At 52.0% G+C, this 19,894-nt stretch overlaps 10 protein-coding genes across 10 annotated transcripts; 4 read left to right on the forward strand and 6 right to left on the reverse strand.

The window, feature by feature from the left end:
* Positions 1–338: 338 nt before the first annotated feature.
* Positions 339–2,565, reverse strand: N7532_000546 (VPS9 domain-containing protein; the record flags this gene model as incomplete). Its single annotated transcript, XM_056613050.1, has 2 exons — positions 339–2,196; positions 2,252–2,565. 2 exons carry the CDS (start codon positions 2,563–2,565, stop codon positions 339–341), a joined length of 2,172 nt encoding a protein of 723 aa, XP_056480274.1.
* Positions 2,566–2,949: 384 nt separating this feature from the next.
* Positions 2,950–4,884, forward strand: atg15 (triglyceride lipase ATG15; the record flags this gene model as incomplete). Its single annotated transcript, XM_056613051.1, has 2 exons — positions 2,950–3,138; positions 3,205–4,884. 2 exons carry the CDS (start codon positions 2,950–2,952, stop codon positions 4,882–4,884), a joined length of 1,869 nt encoding a protein of 622 aa, XP_056480275.1.
* Positions 4,885–5,267: 383 nt separating this feature from the next.
* N7532_000548 (uncharacterized protein) lies at positions 5,268–5,835 on the reverse strand (the record flags this gene model as incomplete). The annotated part of the gene is made up of 2 exons (XM_056613052.1): positions 5,268–5,537; positions 5,701–5,835. 2 exons carry the CDS (start codon positions 5,833–5,835, stop codon positions 5,268–5,270), a joined length of 405 nt encoding a protein of 134 aa, XP_056480276.1.
* Positions 5,836–6,159: 324 nt separating this feature from the next.
* N7532_000549 (Phosphoesterase) lies at positions 6,160–6,707 on the reverse strand (the record flags this gene model as incomplete). Its single annotated transcript, XM_056613053.1, has 2 exons — positions 6,160–6,533; positions 6,575–6,707. 2 exons carry the CDS (start codon positions 6,705–6,707, stop codon positions 6,160–6,162), a joined length of 507 nt encoding a protein of 168 aa, XP_056480277.1.
* Positions 6,708–7,654: 947 nt separating this feature from the next.
* fgaCat (catalase easC) lies at positions 7,655–9,339 on the reverse strand (the record flags this gene model as incomplete). Its single annotated transcript, XM_056613054.1, has 4 exons — positions 7,655–8,899; positions 8,965–9,144; positions 9,198–9,250; positions 9,318–9,339. 4 exons carry the CDS (start codon positions 9,337–9,339, stop codon positions 7,655–7,657), a joined length of 1,500 nt encoding a protein of 499 aa, XP_056480278.1.
* A 1,105-nt stretch (positions 9,340–10,444) lies between these two features.
* Positions 10,445–10,825, reverse strand: N7532_000551 (uncharacterized protein; the record flags this gene model as incomplete). Its single annotated transcript, XM_056613055.1, has 2 exons — positions 10,445–10,677; positions 10,798–10,825. The coding sequence occupies 2 exons, from the start codon at positions 10,823–10,825 to the stop codon at positions 10,445–10,447; spliced, it is 261 nt and encodes an 86-aa protein (XP_056480279.1).
* Positions 10,826–10,931: 106 nt separating this feature from the next.
* On the forward strand, positions 10,932–12,995 carry N7532_000552 (transferase family protein; the record flags this gene model as incomplete). Its single annotated transcript, XM_056613056.1, has 2 exons — positions 10,932–11,076; positions 11,326–12,995. 2 exons carry the CDS (start codon positions 10,932–10,934, stop codon positions 12,993–12,995), a joined length of 1,815 nt encoding a protein of 604 aa, XP_056480280.1.
* Positions 12,996–13,713: 718 nt separating this feature from the next.
* Positions 13,714–15,543, forward strand: N7532_000553 (putative MFS alpha-glucoside transporter; the record flags this gene model as incomplete). The annotated part of the gene is made up of 2 exons (XM_056613057.1): positions 13,714–14,040; positions 14,155–15,543. The coding sequence occupies 2 exons, from the start codon at positions 13,714–13,716 to the stop codon at positions 15,541–15,543; spliced, it is 1,716 nt and encodes a 571-aa protein (XP_056480281.1).
* A 390-nt stretch (positions 15,544–15,933) lies between these two features.
* On the forward strand, positions 15,934–17,412 carry N7532_000554 (PAS domain-containing protein; the record flags this gene model as incomplete). Its single annotated transcript, XM_056613058.1, has 6 exons — positions 15,934–15,976; positions 16,030–16,326; positions 16,404–16,426; positions 16,517–17,039; positions 17,095–17,210; positions 17,257–17,412. 6 exons carry the CDS (start codon positions 15,934–15,936, stop codon positions 17,410–17,412), a joined length of 1,158 nt encoding a protein of 385 aa, XP_056480282.1.
* A 444-nt stretch (positions 17,413–17,856) lies between these two features.
* On the reverse strand, positions 17,857–19,393 carry N7532_000555 (uncharacterized protein; the record flags this gene model as incomplete). Its single annotated transcript, XM_056613059.1, has 2 exons — positions 17,857–19,070; positions 19,129–19,393. The coding sequence occupies 2 exons, from the start codon at positions 19,391–19,393 to the stop codon at positions 17,857–17,859; spliced, it is 1,479 nt and encodes a 492-aa protein (XP_056480283.1).
* Positions 19,394–19,894: the final 501 nt, after the last annotated feature.

Here is a 19,894-nt window from a genome sequence, read left to right on the forward strand (position 1 = left end):
TCATGTCTTCCTGATTCAATTCGACATGCAGGATCTATGATATCCATGATAGCTTTCATGTTCAATACCCTATTCCAACACTTTCGCAGCCTCGGTTACATATTTAATTGGCTCTAACCTGCTAAAATGGAACATGCTCGAGGTTTCCCAGCAGAATATTTATCTAGTACAAGATATACAATATGTCAAATCGCATCGCTTATTTTTCTAAGCTATACTTTCTTAAATCTTCGCCGTATATACAAAAAGTCTGTGGATGATATTGAATTCTCCAAACACCATGACCGGCTAGCAACCATGCAAAGTTCCTCGAAATAAAGTTCAATCGGCAAGATCTCTCACCTCGATGCTGGTCCGGACTTGGAGAACGCAGCGGCAAGCCGCTTGTAATCTTCCAGGAGCAAAGCAACATCTCCAAGGCGGAGATCACTTGCATCCTGCAGCTCAAGGAAACGCTGAATAGGCGGATCGGTCTTAGATAATGGTGCGTGGAGTGAGCTTGCAGCACTAGGCTTTCCATCCACCGAAGCAGGAGACATCTTCAGACGATCCATAGCAGCAGGGGATACGGCTCGACCACCGGCTGGCTCAGGCGCATTGCGACCAAACCCTCTAATCATACCAGGAATATGATTGAGGGGATTCAGCGTATTCCCAAAATTCCGCATCGACTCCAGTGGGTTCGGATTAGTCGCGGAAGATGGGGTTTGAACATTTTCGTTAATGGATTTCTTGCTGCTTGCTTGAGTCCTGGCACTATCAGAGCTCCGGTCACGGGGTGTTCGGTCACCGCTGGCAAGTTCTGCATTCCTCGAACTACTGCGCGACTGCAAGTGTTCCTCGGCAGAAAGGGCGTTGATTGTGGCCAGTTCGTCAGGAGTGAGATTCTGTTTCTGAGCTCCAGTCTCAGCGACGAATCGACGAGCATCAGCCAGCGTTTTTGGCAACACTGTTCCACTACCCGATGAGCTAGGCCCTTGGCTTGTTTGAAGCTCTTTCAGACGGCCAAAGAAGAAATTGAAACTACTGTCCAAAGTCGTCCCAATATTCTTCAAGCTTTGATCTGCTGTATTGCGGACCGCATCGTTGGCAGCTTCAAGAACTTTGGTTGGAGGTTGAAAGAGATTACTCAGGCGGCGTTGTTGCGGCGCGGGTGAAGCTCGAGGTCGAGGGAGAGTGGAAGAAGCTGCTTCTTTGCCTTCTGGTTTGGCAATCTCGGGCAACGCGGAAAAGGTAGTTAGAGATGTGGTTGTGGTTTCTGCCGTAGGTCGGAAAGGATCGACTCGTTCTGAAGATGGAGTGTTGGACTCGCTAGGTGTTTTTAGCGGGCCCTCTTGGGGCTCATCTGCACGTAGACTAGAGAGCTCGACATTTTCCAAAAAGCTGATTGCAGCTTCGAGGTTAGTCAAACAATAAGCAGTTTCGCCATCGATCTTGTTGGAGGATCTAAACCGCTGTATAAAGAGCAGGTTGCTGATGATATGTATTCCTTCTGGTGGACATGTAATCAGGGAGTAGATCAAAGTGGGCAGAATCTCGTCTGCAGATGAGGAAGATGGAAGTAGCTTGGTCAAAGCATCGACAATGGCTTTATGGGCAGCCGCTAGTTGTTGCAGTTTGCCCAGGGGGTAGTGCTGATCGTTCATTTTGGCGAGGCATTCTCGAGCCTGAGTGAGGCAGTCGTTTGCTTCTTGCTGTTTGTCCTCGGCAATAGTCGATACATCAATATCGATGCCGAGATCTTTCAGGTCAATTCCCACTAGAAGTAGCGCTGCTGTTTTGGACCGCAACTTCTCATCCCGAACCTCATCCAGAGTAGTTTTGTGTCTCCATATTTTATCGTAAACAAGTTCGCATACTCTTCGCTCTGCGGCTTCTTCAAGTGCAACCCGTTTCAACTCCAAGGATTTCCGTGCCTTTCGTCTTTCAGCAACCTCCTCCGCAGTCAGCATTTGCCGACCGGATACGCTTCGAACATCTTCTTGGGAAAGCTTGCTTCCAAGTTTCGACAAAGCATTTCCTCGTGACTTCGGGGGTATCTGGGATGGTGGATCGCGGTTGATTCGGGACGCGAGAGCAGAAATATGGGTGGCAATATGCGACTCGGCACGACTGTAAAATACTTGGAACAAGGAGGAGATTTTTTCGATGGTCGGGGGCGAGTTGTGAACTTTGGCACTCAGGGAGTTGATGAATCTATAGGTGTTTAGATTGGGAAAGGGCAGAACAGGGGCAAGACCCTCGTACTTACCTGTCTGTTAAGCTAATGAGCTCGATGGGGAGCTCTTCGGACGGGTCTTGCAAGCTCCGCGAGAGTACAAAGCCTTCATCGCCTGGTCCATCGCCTGCGCCGCTGGACCCTGCAGAGCCTCGTCGCTCGAACACATCAAGGCTCCTTTCCTGCCCCTCGCTCTCGATTGCTGACGACAACAGCGGTTGGCTGGCGTCTGCTTGGTCTGGTGTTTGTTTGGGCCCGGGAGGCTGAGTGTCAGATGTCTCCATTCTGGTGAACGACGGAGTCGAAGATAAGTATTGATCAGAGGCATCAACGGAGGGGCCAGACATGGGCAAACTGGCCCTATAAGGCACTAAGTCGTAAGTGACTCCGCCAGGTCCAGCTGATAGGCTCACGCAGATCGTCGTCCGAGCTCCGCAGTGTGAGACCGGCTGCAAGGAGACCATCAAATGACACGCAATGATTCATCCAAAGCGCAGAAGTCCACGATTCTGTCAGCTGCTCAAAACACGCACCGGTCCACACGGCGTGCAAGGACAGCACTTGTGGAAGACTCGAATTGTATCTGGATGAGCTCCGAGCTACACGTGTAGTCACGGGAGCCTTACATAACCGGCGCCTCCGCATCAGCTCAGCCCCGGGTGAGGTCACCGATAAGGCGGGAGCTGGCACCTCAGTGACTCGCTCTCCTCGCCATCTCAAGCCTCAACAACATGCGCTCGCAACGATCTCGGGACCGGTCGTGGAAGGGACCCGGTTTTCGGGGTTTCTTCCTGTCGGCTATATTTTTACCACAGGCGGCCCTCGCCAACTACAACGGTCCCCCCTCTCTTCAGGCCGCAATCCTCCCGCCACCGATACCCTATGAGGAGCCTGGGGCTGTACCAGCAACACATGAGTTTGTACGCTTCCGTCACATGGGAACCTGCTTTTGGTGTCAATATGAACTGTGTCCTGACCCTTTTTAGTCACTTCGCCATATCTTTCATCGCGACACCCATCAATACCCCGACGACATTCATGCTAGATTAGACGTTCAACCGGACACGCGTCTCAGGGTTCTGTCAGAGGATGGAACCGAGACAGAACCTGTGACTATACACCCTTCCCTTGTCGCCTCGTCGAGTCCGGTCACAATACAACGACTTGCAGATCGGAGTCTAGCCACGATCGAAGAGCATCTATCGTCCACTTCCCAGTCTTCGATGGCGGCATGGGTGATGGAAACGCTGCCAGGTCCGAATATCACGGACAAAGAAACAGTTCTGACATTTGCTAAAATGACCGCAAATGATTATATCGAGGAACCAGGGAGTACTCCAGAGTGGAAGACAATTCATGGCAAATTCAACTACTCCTCGAGCTTTGGATGGAGGGGCGATGGCCTCCGAGGGCACATATATTCCGACAAAACCAACAGCACTGTTGTCATTTCGCTCAAGGGTACCTCTCCGGCCCTTTTTGATGGTGCCGAGACCACTACCAATGACAAGGTTAACGACAACCTATTTTTTAGCTGCTGCTGCGGCCAAGGCGGGTCGTATCTCTGGCGACAAGTCTGTGACTGCCAGAATGCGACCTATTCTGCAAACTTGACCTGCATTACCGAAGCTATGAATGATCGAAACCGGTACTATAAAGCCACGATTGATCTTTATACGAACGTCACAGCGATCTACCCCAATGCAAATGTTTGGCTTACAGGTCATTCACTCGGTGGTGCAATGACCAGTTTGCTTGGCCTCACGTTCGGCCTTCCGGTCGTGACATTTGAGGCCGTCCCTGATGCTTTGCCTGCTTCTCGACTTAACCTTCCAATTCCACCTGGTATCAAGCTGCATCAAGAGCGACAGTACACCGGGGCTTATCATTTTGGACATACTGCTGATCCGGTTTATATGGGCACATGTAACGGCATCAACTCGATTTGCACCTGGGGTGGCTATGCCATGGAGTCAGCATGCCATACTGGCAAAATGTGCACATACGACACGGTTGCCGATAAAGGTTGGCGCGTCGGGATTGGAACCCACAAGATCCAGAGCGTGATTTCGGACGTTCTTGAGAAGTATGATAAGGTTCCTGAATGCGAGGTCGAGGAGGAGTGTTATGATTGTGTTCTGTGGAAGTTTTTCAAGAGTAACGGCTCGGAGATCACGACGACGACTACGACCGTAACCACCACCTCCCCCACCATAACCAGGACGTCTACGTGCAAGACTCCAGGCTGGTGGGGCTGTCTTGATGAGTCTACAACTGGGACTACGCAGACAACCACCAGTACCACTACTACAACCACAACGTGCCACACGCCAGGATGGTTCGGATGTAATGATCGAACTACGACTACTACTACAACTCCCACTCCTACAACTTCGACCTCAACCTGCAGAACACCTGGTTGGTTTGGCTGCAATGACCCAACAACCACGATTCCTCCTGCAGCAAGCTCTACATGCCATACACCAGGCTGGTTCTGGGGTTGCTATGACCAAACTAGCACCAGTACCGTGCCAGGGGCTACTATGCCCCCGGCTAGCTCTACCTGCCACACACCAGGCTGGTTCTGGGGGTGTTACGACCGAACCAAGACCATGCCAGGAGCAACTCCATCCCCGGCGTGGGCAATGATCACCCCAGCTCCATGATTTCCATTGATTTGATTGGATATACACGAATTATACGACCATCACACAAGCGGCATTTTCTTTTTTTATTTCGGTTGTGTTTCTGCTTCATCTATTGCGAGTCTGAATGACTTGAGTAAGCATCCTTTGGGGCTATTGGTATATGCCCTTGCTTCCTAGGACCAGACTGAAGCAGTGGTTGAACAACTGGCGAAATCGGCGATACCCTGGTTCAGCATAACCCCTAGACATCTCTTTTTCCGTCATCTCGGTCTCAAATACATAACTTATTCAAAATAACTGGATCATTTCAAGGATGGATCTGTGTATGACTATACCGTGCTACTGCGTATGGTTCACTACTTCTAGTAGACTACTCTATCACAGGATACTCACCTGAAAATCTAATCAGAAAAGGCCACAGGGCTTAAAAGCGTCGAGGGAGTATCCTTGTGAGGCGTGCTCTGAATGAGATGCTCAAAGGAAGCAGTATCATTAATACGGGGAGTGGACGGCTCGAAATCCCGGAGACAACCAAGAGTACGGAGAAGAGAGCTAGCCAAGTAAGACACAGTCTTGCCCTGGTGGTTGGCACCCTTCTGCTCAATCAAGCCCTGGCTGACCCCGGGAGAGATAAGCAGCGTGGGAATATAACCACCCAAGCTGTCGAACTCCTATGTGTACTCCTCGCCATTAGCAGCTTCTCGGTGTAGGTCAAATTGTCGGGATGAGTCGCCAGAAGAGGCGGAACGTGATCGTGAAACCACCCGTCTCATCGAAGGTCAGGACGAAGAGGGTATCCTTCCACTGGGGGCTGGAACGCAAAGACTCCTACACCTTTTTGATGAAAGCCTCGCTGTCTGAAATTAGACCGCTGTCGTGCATGGTGGTTCCGACGCCGCACCAGGACGGGTTCAGATAGGATAACTCCGGCAGAGATCCGTTGGCGGCGTCGGAGTAGAATTGGGTCATTGGCACGATCTTGTCAACGTTATTGGTGGCTTTGGTCCAGGAGAACCAGTGGGCTTCGGGGCCGGTTCCACCAGCGGTGTCCCAGTAGTTGAGTCAGGTGTGGTTGGTTTCTCCCAGTTGCTGGAAGATGGAGCGCTGGGTGAATGCGTAGGTGCCGAAGGTACCGTCATTGGTACCGTGGCCGCCTGAGGTTCCGCAACAAAAGCAAAGCGGCTAGGATCCGTGGGACGTAAGAGGCGACTTGATTAGAACCGGCCAATGCAAATGAAATTCGTAAATGAATTCATATTGATCTCTATGATACTTACACCCGCAACATCAATGTTAGTCGTTGAAAGTGATATAATTCTGCACTAGGGAGGTAAAAACAGGAGTTTGGTTCTCGGTATAGTATTTCATGACTTGGTGAGCCAAGACAGACTTATTGGCAGAAGAGCCGTAGTTGTGAATCTGCTCGTGGATAAAACCCTTAGTGTTGGGAAGCAGCTTTCCGTCGGCGATCAATGCATTGTCGGGAGTCCTGTTGCTGTAGAACTCCATAGTGTTACCAGTGACAGCGTGACTAGGGTCATCGGTGACGATGTCATAGTCCTCATAGTCCCTAGCGATGGTGCAGCGGTGTCCCTCAGAAGGATCGGTAACGTTGTACGGCTGCAGAAAGGTCCATTGTTGATCGGGTTCTCCAGGCCTTTGATGGTCTGTCCACCGAACATGTTATCAAGATAACGGTTCTCCATACAGAGCACCACGATTTTCTTGATCTTCGACTTCAGATTGGATACTGAGGACGAGTGGGCGCGTCGGGGATTGGAAGGGATGGCCGAGGCCGCAGCGGCGAGGGCTAAGAGGCCGACCAGAGCACTGGGATGCATTTTTGATGTATTGACAAGCTCGGGTTTGGGGATAAAGGACGATAATCGGATTACTCCGACTACCTAACGATGAATAATCTCGCTGCTTTATACCTGAATTTGAGGCAGATGGTATAATTGACTTTCTGGAAACGAGCCACGTGGGCTTCGTTGTTATACCCGGAGCAAATATCTGAACGAGATTGATCTGGATTGAAGATGTTGGCTGTTTTCCGAGCGTCTAAAGCGCATACGCGTATCCGCGGTTGCAAATAGCATCTCTCAGAAGATCACGAGGGATTGAATCAGTTTGAGTCAAATAATGCGTATCGGCTAGATGGTTGAGTTAAAAATCAACGGATTAGCATCTGTCAAGAGCAAGGTCCTATACTCTTTTAAAATAGAGTGTGTACTGGTAACGCCTTTGAATCTGTTTATCTAAAGAGATGTGCCAACATCTTTGGGAGTGGTTTCCCCAGCAGAAGGTATCTGCAGGTACCTGCCAACAGAAGCCAATTCGAATCGTTCCGAGGCGTGAAGTGGAGTATATCCAACGAAGCGACTGCCGAGAAAGGCTTGACGGTTTCTGCTGCTCCTAAACCGGACTAGAGAGTTGTTTAGCCTTCGTCGCAGAAATCTGTAGAGGATCTTGAATCTCCATGCATTTGAGGCCATGTTTGAATATCATGCAAGCAGATCCTGCAGGCGTCTAGGTAGATAAATTGGATAAATAAACTGGGATTACTCGTATTTCAAGATACTTGACATCATCTTCTGCAGTCTTTTATGATGGTTTTGAGATAGTCGAGTCGGTATTGTTCCGGGTGTATGGAATCCACTCTACCTGGGGGTAATGAAGGTAGCATCGGGAAGCGGCGCGTGGTATCAGACAAGCTCATAACTCCATTCGGGGTCCTTATTGTGACAACAATGTACGTACAATCGATATAAGCAATGCGACAATATTCCTACAGACGAGCAGAGGGCGCCACATTGGCCTCCGTCGCAGCCTCAATACGAGCCCCGAGATCCTTGTTCACCCGAGCGAACATCTGGTAGGTGGCCTTGCGAACGCGCTCGTGTGCACCGCAAAGATGGCCCGAAACGTTCTTCACAAAGTTCGCCTGCTGACCAGGCTGGCGACCCAGGACTTGCCAGAGACCATTGGCCTGCACATAGTCCTCGCTAGTAACAGGGAGCTGCTCGGATAAGACAGCACCGGTCCACTTCTCGTGCTGCTGACTGGCCTGGACAGGCTTGTAGGTCAATGGGCGGAAGGTGGAAGGATAGTTGGGGTTGGCGCCGTAGTTGCCGTGGATATTCATGTACCCATCGCGGTGGGTAGGGTTGAATGCCTTGAGCGGGCAGTTGACTGGGAGCTGCTCGTAGTTTCCTCCCAGGCGATGACGGTGGGTATCGGGGTAGGAGAAGAGACGGGACTGCAGGACGGGATCGGCGGAAGGTTCAACGCCGGGAACCATGTGTGACGGAGAGAAGGCAGCTTGCTCGATCTCGGCGAAGTAGTTCTGCGGGTTCTTGTTCAGGGTGAAGCGGCCGAAGCGACGGAGAGGCACTTCGCTCTGCGGCCACACCTTGGTCAGATCGAAAACGCTCCAGCGGAACTTCTCAGCCTGCTCGGGGCTGAGGACCTGGACGTAGCAGGTCCATGAGGGGCTCTCGCCGCGTTCAATGGCGTTGAAGAGGTCTTCGGTGTGCCAGTCGGGGTTCTCGGCGGAGAGCTTCGTAGCTTCGTCGTTGGTGAAGGTCTTGTTGCCCTGGTCGGTCTTGCAGTGAATCTGCACATAGTTGAAGTTGCCGTCAGGCTTGACCCACTTGTAGGTGTGGCCAGAGTAGCCATTCATGTGGCGGTAAGAGTACGGGGTACCGCGGTCACTGAAGAGGTGCATCACCTGGTGGACTGCCTCATGGTGGGTGGAGAGGTAGTCCCAGAACATGGTGGCATCTTTGAGGTTGGTCTGCGGATTGCGCTTCTGGGTGTGGATGAAAATGGGGAACTTGGCCGGGTCACGGAGGAAGAAGACCGGGGTGTTGTTGAAGACCCAGTCCCAGTTGCCTTCTTCCGTGTAGAACTTGATGGCGAAACCGCGGGGGTCGCGAGCGCTGTCGGGGGAGCCCTTCTCACCGCCGACAGTCGAGAAGCGAGTCAACAGCTTAGTCTTCTTTCCAATGCCCTTGAGCATGTCGATAGTGGTCTAGGTATAGAAGTTAGATTGGCACACGACCCCATGAAGGCACTTCGGAGCTGGTATAGACTAACGATGTCGCTGATATCATCCGTCACCTCGAATTCACCATAGGCACCGGCACCCTTTGCATGGACAACTCGCTCAGGAATGCGCTCACGATCAAAGTGAGCGAGCAAATCAATCAAGTGGAAGTCCTGGAGCAGCAAAGGACCGTTAGGGCCCACGCGCTGGGCGGCCTGGGGATCCATGACCTGTTCACGAATTAGAAACGATCAGTGGGTTTACACACACGGTAGTGACATACCGGGCAGCCGTTGGAGGCCGTGTAGACCGGCTTCTCATTGTAGCGGTAGGTCTCTGGCAGATAATGTCAATATTGAAGCTGGCAGGTGCTGGAATAAGCATTGATAGATGCAACACATACTAGGCTCGTCGTCGTGACTCATGGTGGCAACGTGTCTCTCTCAGAGAGTAATGAATGATTGGAGAAGTGTGAAAGGCGGCTGCGGGTACACTTTATCAAATATCGTAGCCCAGTGGGGATGCAGGCAAAGGAAAAAAAAAACATGAAGCCATAGGACCCACTCGTGTTTGCGTACCAAGATAAAGATTCCAGTCCACTGTACCTACTGTCATGGCCATTGCATTCATCCACATTTAATTTCTCACATACTAATAGCTAAAACATACCAACATACCCATGAACTAGATATCTCAATACACTTTCTCAATGACCAGTAGAATAAGACTGGCAAATTGGGGTGCGAATAGCATCGATCTGGATCGGATTATGCAACGCCCAATGAGAAGCGGGCGGATGTCAGCGATCTCTGACAAACTCGCGACAAGACTGCAGGACAATCGTATTCCTAGCTCTGGTTCTTGCATATTAAATCCAATAAAATCAGTCAGCGGGGTCTCATCCTGGTCGCACTCAAATCGTTCTGGGCAAGTCCAATCCGCAGACTTTCGAAACAAGCAGGTTTATCCGAAAATCACCCGAAAAGGGAAATATTTCCAGCTTTGCAGTACGGCTTCATAGCTCATCCTAACTAAATCGTTGGCGAGGTCTCGACCCCAGAGTTTAAATAATCATGACTTCAAATAGCTCGTGGCCAGGCATGGTCGAATATGATGCCGTTGAGAAATCAGTTTTCACCATGATCTCCATCATGTGATGTCACTGTTCCAAACGACTTCATACATATTGACACTACAATGTAAACCAGTGCTAACCGATCTGCCTACCCCGGTACATTTCATTCTATGCTATTGTAGGTATGGCCCAATGTGTTGCGGCTGCTTATCCAATCATCTATTCGATCATCTACGATGCCAACCGGTGCTGGGCAAATTATATTTTCGCCTGATCTTGTAGTTCAAAAATGCTGCGACGATGTATGATATATTTCGAGTATTCTGATGATAAAAATAGTCCATGTGATATTATTACTTTAGAAGAGCTGACAGTTCCTGCATTTTCAGAGAGCCGTCGCCCTTTTTCGACCCAAGTTGGCTTCAAACTCCGGATCTTCAAGCAATAGCATTTGTTTATTGGTCTGATCCCTTTTTCGGCTCTTCACCACCCACAGTCTTGTTGACGGACTGTCCTAGTCCCTTGGCAGCGTTTCCAAGTCCCTCACTGGCACCACCGACTGTTTGGCCAATCCCTGATGCAGCACCTCCTGCAGCACCCCCAAGGCCGCTCACAGTATATCCGACTGTACTGGTGGCGCCGCTGGCTGTCTTGCCGATGGCCTCGCCAACACCGCCCAAGAAACTGGCTGTTAGAGTCAATGTCAGCTCTGATATTCTGATCTCCGAAATTCGGCACGAGTATTTTGATGGCTATTGGTCTATCATGCAGGATGTGCCATGGTCATAGGCATGCAGGTATAACTCACGGTTGTTCTGGTTCCCGCCGGAAGACATGGTGAATAGTGTGATCAACGAGTTGGATCTGAATAAATCCCAGGAATCTTTGAGCCTTTTTGTGCCTCCAGCCTTTTGGTTTCGAAAATGGAGATATGTTTGAAAAATGGAGGCGCAAAGAAGATCGCTGCGACATCCTTTAGATCTCCGGTTTCTCGACTATGATATCATCCTGACTAGCCTACGGCTGTCGATCCAAGTTCGACGTTTCGAGTTAGTTCAATGCCGCGATGCATATCGCGAGAGTCGCAGTGAATCATCGTGATTCAAGACGCCTCAAAAATTAGGGGCATCTCCCATGATATCCCAGCCAATCCTCGGGGCGGGAATGTCGCGCGGGGGCTGATTGCGGATTAGCGGACGCGCGAGTCAGACTGCCAAGAAGCACCGGCTGCCTATGCATCGTCTCCACCAGAAATGAGATGAGGCTGTTGGATGTCACCTCATCGCAGTATTTAATGCGGGTTCACCTTCCGCGATGTGAGCGAGACAGTGTACAGGGCTAGAGGGGAGCATCGTGGCTATCGAAACCACCGTGGTTCAGTCGGAACGATTGTTCCCCAATACCAAATCCGCCGAGAAGGCAGTGCCTCTCTCACTGTTGGATGCGACAACCGCAGACTTTTCTTCGACCACGGCAATCTGGCTATTCGATCAGCCTAAGGCGGCTCGGACGGATATTTTCGACTTGTTCGAACACTTTCGCCAATCCCTCCGGATCGTCCTGGATGATTATCCCCAATTGGCCGGTCTCCTCAAAAGCATCCAAGCCCTTGACTCGACCAAACTGGAACCAGAGACACTTCAATTTCCACCTCATTCCCGTCGATTTGGTCGTGTGTATGCACATTATGGGCTCGCTCAAGATCCGGGGGTCGAGTTCATCACGGCCATTTCTACCGCGACTATTGAATCACTGTGTCCTGCATCACGGACGAAAGAGCAGCCTCTTTTAGATCGCCAAAAAGTTCCTCTGGATAGTCTCATACACCGTGGGCGCTTGTCCAGCGCGATCCAAACCCTGAAGCCTGATGCTGCCGGACTTCTACCGCCATCATGTGTGGTCCAGGTAACAAAACTGGCCTGCGGTGGCTTCACGCTGGCTGCGAAGATCGCCCATCCGCTGGCTGACATACAATCGCTTGTATACTTCGTGAAAGATTGGGCGAAAATCAGTCGTTGGGTTTTGTCAGGCGCAGGCATTCCGAAGCCGTCTCTAGCACCTGTGTTCGAGCCTGAGCGCCTGGACTCAATGGCTGCCGGGGATATCAATCGAGAGGACGCAGACTCACAGGTGCTAGAACAGATCAATGCCCTCCCTCTACATCGATTCGATTGGTGGGCTGCCCCGGCCCAGTGTCCCTGGCCACAAGAGGTCCCTGAACCATTCCGGGACGAAGACTTGACACCAGTAGGCAAGACGATGCAGTGGTCAGAATGGGATATTGCCTCTCCCGTTTCCCATTACACAGTCCATTTCACCCGTGACCAGGTCGATTGGATTTGGAAAAATGCAACAAACCAGACCACGGAGGAGGCTTCCTCTGACCGCATCAGTCGTCACGATGCAATCCTGGCTCATGTCTGGTCATGCATCGCTCGCGCCCGCAATCAACAGAGGGATCGCGGACTAGTACACTGCAATCTCACCTACGGCACCCGCCCCGCCCTTCAACTCGGAGATAACTTCATCGGCTCTCCTATCCTGATGATCAACGTCGAATTGACCGGAGCGGAACTGGCATTGGCGCAGGTCCCGGAGAATGAGAAAGCGCGATCTGCCGCGCAACGTATTCGCCAGACGATCAAACGAATCAGCCGCCCAGAAGCACTCGCCGCTCATCTTCACAGCGTGGCATATGAGAAAGCACCACAACGCATCTGGCAGGCGTTCATGGGTTCTCGCCACCTCATTGTGACTAGCTGGGCTCGCATCGGGATATACGATGTGGATTTCGGGCTGGATTCTCGGATTCGGTATGCCGAGGGGGTAATTCCCGATTTGGATGGGGATGTGCTGATCAAGGATGCGCCGCCGTCCGATCCATCGAGGCCTTCGTCGGAACGACTTGCATGGACGGAGGATGGGGTGGATGCTTCAATTCACATCCGGGCCGAAGATATGGATCGCTTGATCGGTGATCCACACCTGCTCCCGCGATGCACTTGAGGTAGCTTTTAAGGTCAATTTTAGCGTGGCTCCGTAAAATATTTTCTCGATGTTTACCGAGTACACAATACTATTATAATTGAATACCCTGATTCATTTTATTGGTTCATAATGCCATCCCATTGGCCACCTCCTGTAGTGCAACCTCGTACCTGAAACGGCGCGGACTTGCCCGATGCGGCCGTGCCACATTCCGCATGCGCGGCGCATCGTGGCTGACAGGCACGTTCAGGCACGAGATAAGGTTCTGACAGTATACGATTGTACAACGAAACATTTGCAGTCTCGGGCTATTACAAATTAAACCACCATAGGGTATACTCCGAAACAGTGTATACGACCTCGAGATTGTATACTGTACAATTCCGGGGTAAGACCGTCAAGTGGCAGCCCGTAGCCAAGCTTCGATCCCGCGAAAATTTGCAGCCCGCGTTCCCCGCAACGTCCTTCTCGCTCCTCAGTTTATCTAGCCTCAATTGTCCAAGTTGCTTGGGCCCAGCTTTTTCCGGGGACACAAAAACCCTCGTGCCCCTGAGTGATCGCGTGCGTTCCCACTGGTGGGTACGCACCTTTTTTTCTGGACTGCCGCCGACCTCCGACCTTGGTCCGGTTTGACTGCACTCTCGACTCCAACTTTCTTCCCACCCCCCACTCCTCCTTCCCTCCTACCTTGCGTTTCGACCTTCCCTCCACTCCGGCTCGCCCTCGCCGATCCAGCATGGCCGATTCCAAGGTGCACGATGCCATTGACCCGATGGACAATGGTTTAGGGCGTTACCCCTCCACCGACGGCAACGAGGCCGACTCGGAAATGCAGAGGATCATCCAGAATGCCAGGGCCGCCACAGAAAAGGAGCGAAAGATGGGCCTATGGAAGGGTATCAAGATTTATCCCAAGGCGGTCGCGTGGAGTATTCTGATCTCGACGTGTATTGCCATGGAGGGATACGACATCAGTCTGGTGAACAACTTCTACGCTTTTCCTCAATTCAACCGCAAGTACGGCGAGCTTCAGCCAAATGGTGATTACCAAGTGCCGGCACGGGTAAGTCAAAAATCATCTCCATGTTGAACCCCGCAGCGAGGGCTTTTCTGTTTGAGAAGTCAAGTTTTGTGCGGGTGGCAGGAATCATGCCATGGCTAACAGGATTGTCTCCAGTGGCAATCAGGTCTGAGCAACGGAGCCTACGCCGGCGAAATCATCGGTCTCTTCATCAACGGTTGGGCCTCGGAGCGTTTTGGATATCGGTACACCCTGATGGCCTGTCTGATCCTTGTGAGCGCTTGGACGGCCATTTTCTTCACGGCCCAGAACGTGCAGTCCCTGCTGGCGGCAGAGATTCTGTGCGGTATTCCCTGGGGTGTTTTCCAGACGTTGACCATCACCTACGCCTCCGAGGTGTGTCCGGTCGCCTTGCGTGGCTACTTGACCACCTATGTCAACTTCTGCTGGGGTCTTGGCCAGCTCATTGGAATTGGTGTGATCAAGGGAATGTTGAACCGAAGTGATGAGTGGGCTTATCGCATTCCGTATGGACTGCAATGGATGTGGCCTCTGCCTCTGTTTGTCGCCATTACGCTCGCCCCCGAGTCACCTTGGTGGCTGGTTCGACGAGGACGCACCGCGGACGCCAAGCAGTCATTGGAGCGACTGACCAACAAGGGTCGCAACGAAGATTTCGACGCCGATGAGACAATTGCCATGATGGTGCACACGACTGCCCTGGAGGCCAAAATCACTAGTGGAGCGAGCTATCTCGATTGCTTTAAGGGTACCGATCGACGCCGGACGGAGATTGTGTGCATGGTCTGGGCGATTCAGAATCTGAGTGGAAACTCTTTCTCCAACTACTCGACTTACTTCCTCGAGCAAGCCGGTCTTAGCTCCTCCAACTCTTACTCCTTCGCCATGGGACAGTACGGAATCAACATGCTGGGCGTTTTCGGTGCCTGGTTCTTGATGACACTCGGTATTGGGCGCCGCACGCTCTGTCTGTATGGACTGTGCGGACTGTGTGCTATGCTGCTGATCATGGGTTTCCTCGGACTTGTTCCGGAGTCTCACCGTGACCAGGCATCGATGGCCACTGGCTCTCTGATGCTCATCTGGGCTCTGTTCTACCAGCTAACCGTTGGGACCGTCTGCTATTCAATCGTGGCCGAGCTGTCGACCCGCCGCCTTCAAATCAAGACCGTTGTTCTGGGCCGCTGCCTGTACAACATTGTTGCCATCGTCTGCGGCGTTCTGACCCCCTACATGTTGAACCCCGGTGCATGGAACTGGGGCAATTACGCCGGTTTTTTCTGGGGCGGCATCTGCTTCCTATGCATTATTTATACCTACTTCCGCGTGCCGGAGCCCATGGGTCGCTCCTTCGCCGAGCTGGACATGCTCTTCGAGCAAAAGACCAGCGCTCGCAAATTCGCCAAGGCCCACGTGGACGTCTTTGCCGAGAAGGTCGAGGCGGACGTCGTCGACAACTACCGCGAAGAGAAGAATGCCCTCCAAACCGAGCCCGGCCACGCAGAGAAGGGAGCCTCGGCATGATGCTGCAATATGCGCTGCGATGAGTCCCACGTTCACGACCAGTCTGCATTTCTACCATAGATGTATATAACATAGACCTGTATTTACGTATCGATATAGCTAATTCAACGATATTTTAATAATGCGATTGTCCCTGAATCTCCTCCCCGCGATCCACGGTTGACGCCCGTTGGGACCTGTGTCCACCGGCGGAACCCCTGTCGGTGCTAACTTTGACCTGCGGACTCCCCCGATCCTGAGTCTTCTTCCTTCCAGAGACGCGCGGGATATATCAAATCCCACTCTAGTGGTATCTGGAGGGGTCTCTTCTGTAGTGTCTCCTCGCTTTGCTGGCTTGTCTCTACGATACTTTTGAGGCGCGGGGTAAAGCGGTTCCACTCTTCTGCAGCAATGGACACGACCTTCATCACAATCCACGGCAAGTTTCCTCCAAGTCTGCGGCAGCGACCGGAACTGAGTAATAGTGGGTTCTGACTTACATTGCAGATCTCTCGCACGACGCCTCAATCCGCTATGCCTCGGATAGCATCCAGGTGGTGCTGGGCTATCAGCCTCATGAGGTGCTGAACCGCTCGTGTTGGGACTATTTCCACCCGCAAGAACTTCCCTTTGCACGCAGCGTGCATGGCCGCGGTGTGCGGCTGGACAAGGCTGCGGTGCTGAATTATTGTTCCATTCGGCATAAGAATGGATATTGGGTCGGGTGTGAGTGTGTCTTTACTGTTGTCTATGATGTGTTGATCGCAAGTACCACCGTCTATGGACGAGGAAAGGGAACGCAAAGTATGTGCATATTGCATGAGATCTAAAGACATCACCTTGGCTCTTTAGTACTACTTGGTTCTGACTCTTACTTGCAGAGCGCGCCGTGGATGCTCCTATCGTCCGCCAGCTTTTTGATTCTTCTCCTAATGACCCGCGCTACCACATGCTCACATTCATCTCTGATAAATTCTCACGGCGCCTCGCCTAGCCACTCCATGAGCCACGCGCAGCTCTCTTCGTCAATCGCTTTACGCGCACCGCAGCTATCATGTACGCCACCACCGGCGTGGAAGAGATCCTCGGACTGAGCCCACACCAACTAGTCTCGAAGAGCTTCTTCTATTGCATCCAGGAGCACTGCCTGCGAGATGCAGTTCTATGTCTCGAGAGCGCGAAAGCAAACGACTCAGTCGCATATCTGCGCTTTTGGTTCCGTAATCCCTTGCAAGATATAGATATGCCGGGGAACGAGGGTTTCGCCTCCGCGGGTGGACGTACAGATCCATCCGGTAACCCCTTGCCTTCGGTGGAGCTGGAGGCTGTCGCCTCTTGTACATCGGATGGACTCGTCGTCATTCTGCGCCGTGCTCGGGCTCCCATCCCTACCGCCGCGCTTCCACCACAGCCGGTCCCGGTATATTCCAGCGGCCTCTTCGCGGCACCCTGGGCTCTGGAGCCTGTTCTTTCCTACGGGCCAACCCCATATCCCCGACCGCCCACGACCGCCCACGGTACAACCTACCCAGAAGAACACAAGACCCTGTGCAGAGATGACTCCATGTCGAGTTGTCTATCTGGCTCTGGCTCAGGCTCAGTTTCGGGCTCAGCATCAGGTTCAGGAGTCGCATCGAGCTCGGGTTCGGGCTTTGGATCAAGCTCCAGCACCGGATTTGCCTCGAGTGGTACCTCGATTTTGCCAGGCCTCCCTTCCAGACTGATGCAAATCAGAGCGGCTCGGGAGACCCCCAGGCCCATCAGCTTATGGATACTATACGCGAAATGGCGGTTTTCGCTTGGGGTATTGTTGGTATCAACCGTTCTTTGGAGCAGTATAAATGTGGGACTCCGTCTGGTGATGCTCAGCCTGAGGATCAGGCTATGTAGAATAGTTGGGATAGTGATGGTGCGGCTGGCCGTGGCTTGGAGTAGATACTGCATAGTATGTTTATATGGAACGAATTTCATGTGTGATATGACAAAAAAATTTTTTTTTTTTCTTGATCGAAGCAGTTCAACACAACCCAGTGCTTCCTTGCCTTCGGGCTAATATTTTCGGTGGTATTATTTTATGCATCAGATCTTAAGTTACATATCACATATATGGCTGAATGGACTACGAGTGTCCGATGCTATTCTGGATTGAAATGACATTCAGTAGCCAGGGCAGTGCTTTTCATTTTGTACCATTCAATTGGTCATAAATATTTCTAGAATACAGACGCCTTTTTGGCTCGCTCCCTGACGCCAGGCCCCGACATACACCGAAGTTGCAATGTGCAAGAAAAGAAAAAGCCCATCCACAGCATAAGCCTCATCACCCGAGCCTATTTACTCATCGCTCATCCGGGTGTCCTCATCGTCCGCCTCACCCTCGGCAGGCTGCTCTGCCTCCGGAGAGCCCTGCTCCTCCTGCTTCTGTTCTTGCTCCTCAGGAATCTCAGGGGGCGGGGGGAGAGTCTTTCCGAACTTGGGGTCGATGTTGGCGCGATGCTGGGCACGCTTATACAATTCAGCATCGTCGGGATCACGGACTGTCACTTGCATCTGATCAATCTGGTCTTCCGTCTCAGCGCCATTTGCAGAACCAGGGGCAAGACCAGCCTCCAAAATAGTGCGAGAGCGATCGGGCTTGACGCGAGTCTTGCCGAGAATAGGGTAGTAGTAGGCGCCTTGCGGCTTTGTCTTGCCGCCGGCGTTGAGTGTGACAGCAATATCGGTGTATTTGCTTCCAGTGTTGAGGGTCTGGGCCTTCGTTCCAAATCTGCGGAGCCGATCGAAGCGGTGGAATTTCTGTCCATCCGGTCCTTCGTGGGTATAAAGCTCCTCACTATCGCGATCCGGGTTGCTCATGTCCATGCTGCTCCTCACATTCTTAGCATACTCTGGCTTCTCGGGGAGAAGGAGCTCATAGTCGAATGGGACAGGACCAGGATCTGGGTAAGACTGCGGGTTGGCCTTGTGCAAGGCCACTTTCGAGGCATGCTCTTGGCAAACGCGCTGCTCGGGTGCCGAAGGGCGAAGAATAGCAACATCCATACGCTTGTCGCGCTTGCTTCCGACTGCAGGAACCGGCGCCTTGTCAAATTTGAATTGCATGAAGCCACCCGTGTCGGGGAAGCCATTGATATCCGGAAGCACTGAGAAGAATCCGACGGGCTTGAGCTTCGTGTTGTCGGGGTGGATAGGCTTCGCCCAGGCATCGGTCTCTGCTTTGGTGGGAGCAAGGCCTTGGATGCGAGCCTCTGTATCTTGGCCTGTGTACTTGCTCTCGGGGTAGGCAATATCGAATCCCTTCTGGATGTACTTCTTGATGTGTTTCGGATCGTCCACCGAGACTTTCTCTTTCTTGGTCGACCGCGCATGTGGCCTGGCGCTGGCGGAGCTGTTGATCGATAGGGTTCGGTCAACCGAGATGTGTTGAGTGCGACGAAGGAAACTGACGTTCGTGTTCTTCGGGGCGGGATTGCGAAGTTGGTCAAGAGTCATCAGGAGGGGCAGATCGGCAGGATCGACCGGTTGAGGGTGCTCGGGGGCCATGATAGCTTTGTTTGTGTCAGCCAATTGACTCTCGTACTCTGTACTTGAAGGATATTCACATACCACTCTCATCGCCCAAATGCAAGCCAGGAATACCGACCAAGTCAATCGGCATACCCCCTTCGGCGTCCACATCGATATTGGGCTCCTCGCGACGCGACAGATTTGACGAAAATGTGGGGGTCACAAAGCGCCCGATGCCTTGATGTGGGATATCGAGAAGCTTAGGGGGCATGTCCGGAGGAGGAAGGTCATTGCGATAGCGCAGGGAGGCGATGTATTCCTGGTGGAAGCCCCCAGAGGAGTGCGAGTCCTTGGATTTAGACATTTTGAGTTCCGGTGGTTGTCACTTCTCTTTCGTCAGAATCGAGCTGGCTGGAAATTCCCAATGCGCACTGGATAGAGGTACGCGCGCAAAGGCTGGACGGAGAAGACTCACCGTGTTTCGAAGCTGGTGTGGGGAGAAGAGATGGCGAATAACGGATATGAAAAAAATATAGCCGAGAAGAAAGGCTCGGATTGATTAAATTCGACCAAAGAATTCCGAATGAATAGACCCCCTCAGGGCTGTACTAAAACGAGCAGTCATTGCTCGGCGTCCGAGGCTCAGTCCATTCACTTCCCATCCAGTCATTCTGCCCCTCGCAACCGCCTATCTGTTTGGGATGATACCGCAGAGGGAGATCCCGTGATTGGTGCCATCACGTGATATATAGGTAGTATGTACGAACGGGCTCAAAAGATTAAAAAGCTTGAGGGATTCCATATTTCCATTATAGACGAAAGCTTTTGACTGAATCACATATTCCTTGTATCCCTAACACCTATC

Source organism: Penicillium argentinense, assembly GCF_028826775.1.
Source record: "Penicillium argentinense strain IBT 30761 chromosome Unknown utg000001l_segment0_segment0, whole genome shotgun sequence".
In the NCBI taxonomy this organism is placed as follows: Eukaryota; Fungi; Ascomycota; class Eurotiomycetes; order Eurotiales; family Aspergillaceae; genus Penicillium; species Penicillium argentinense.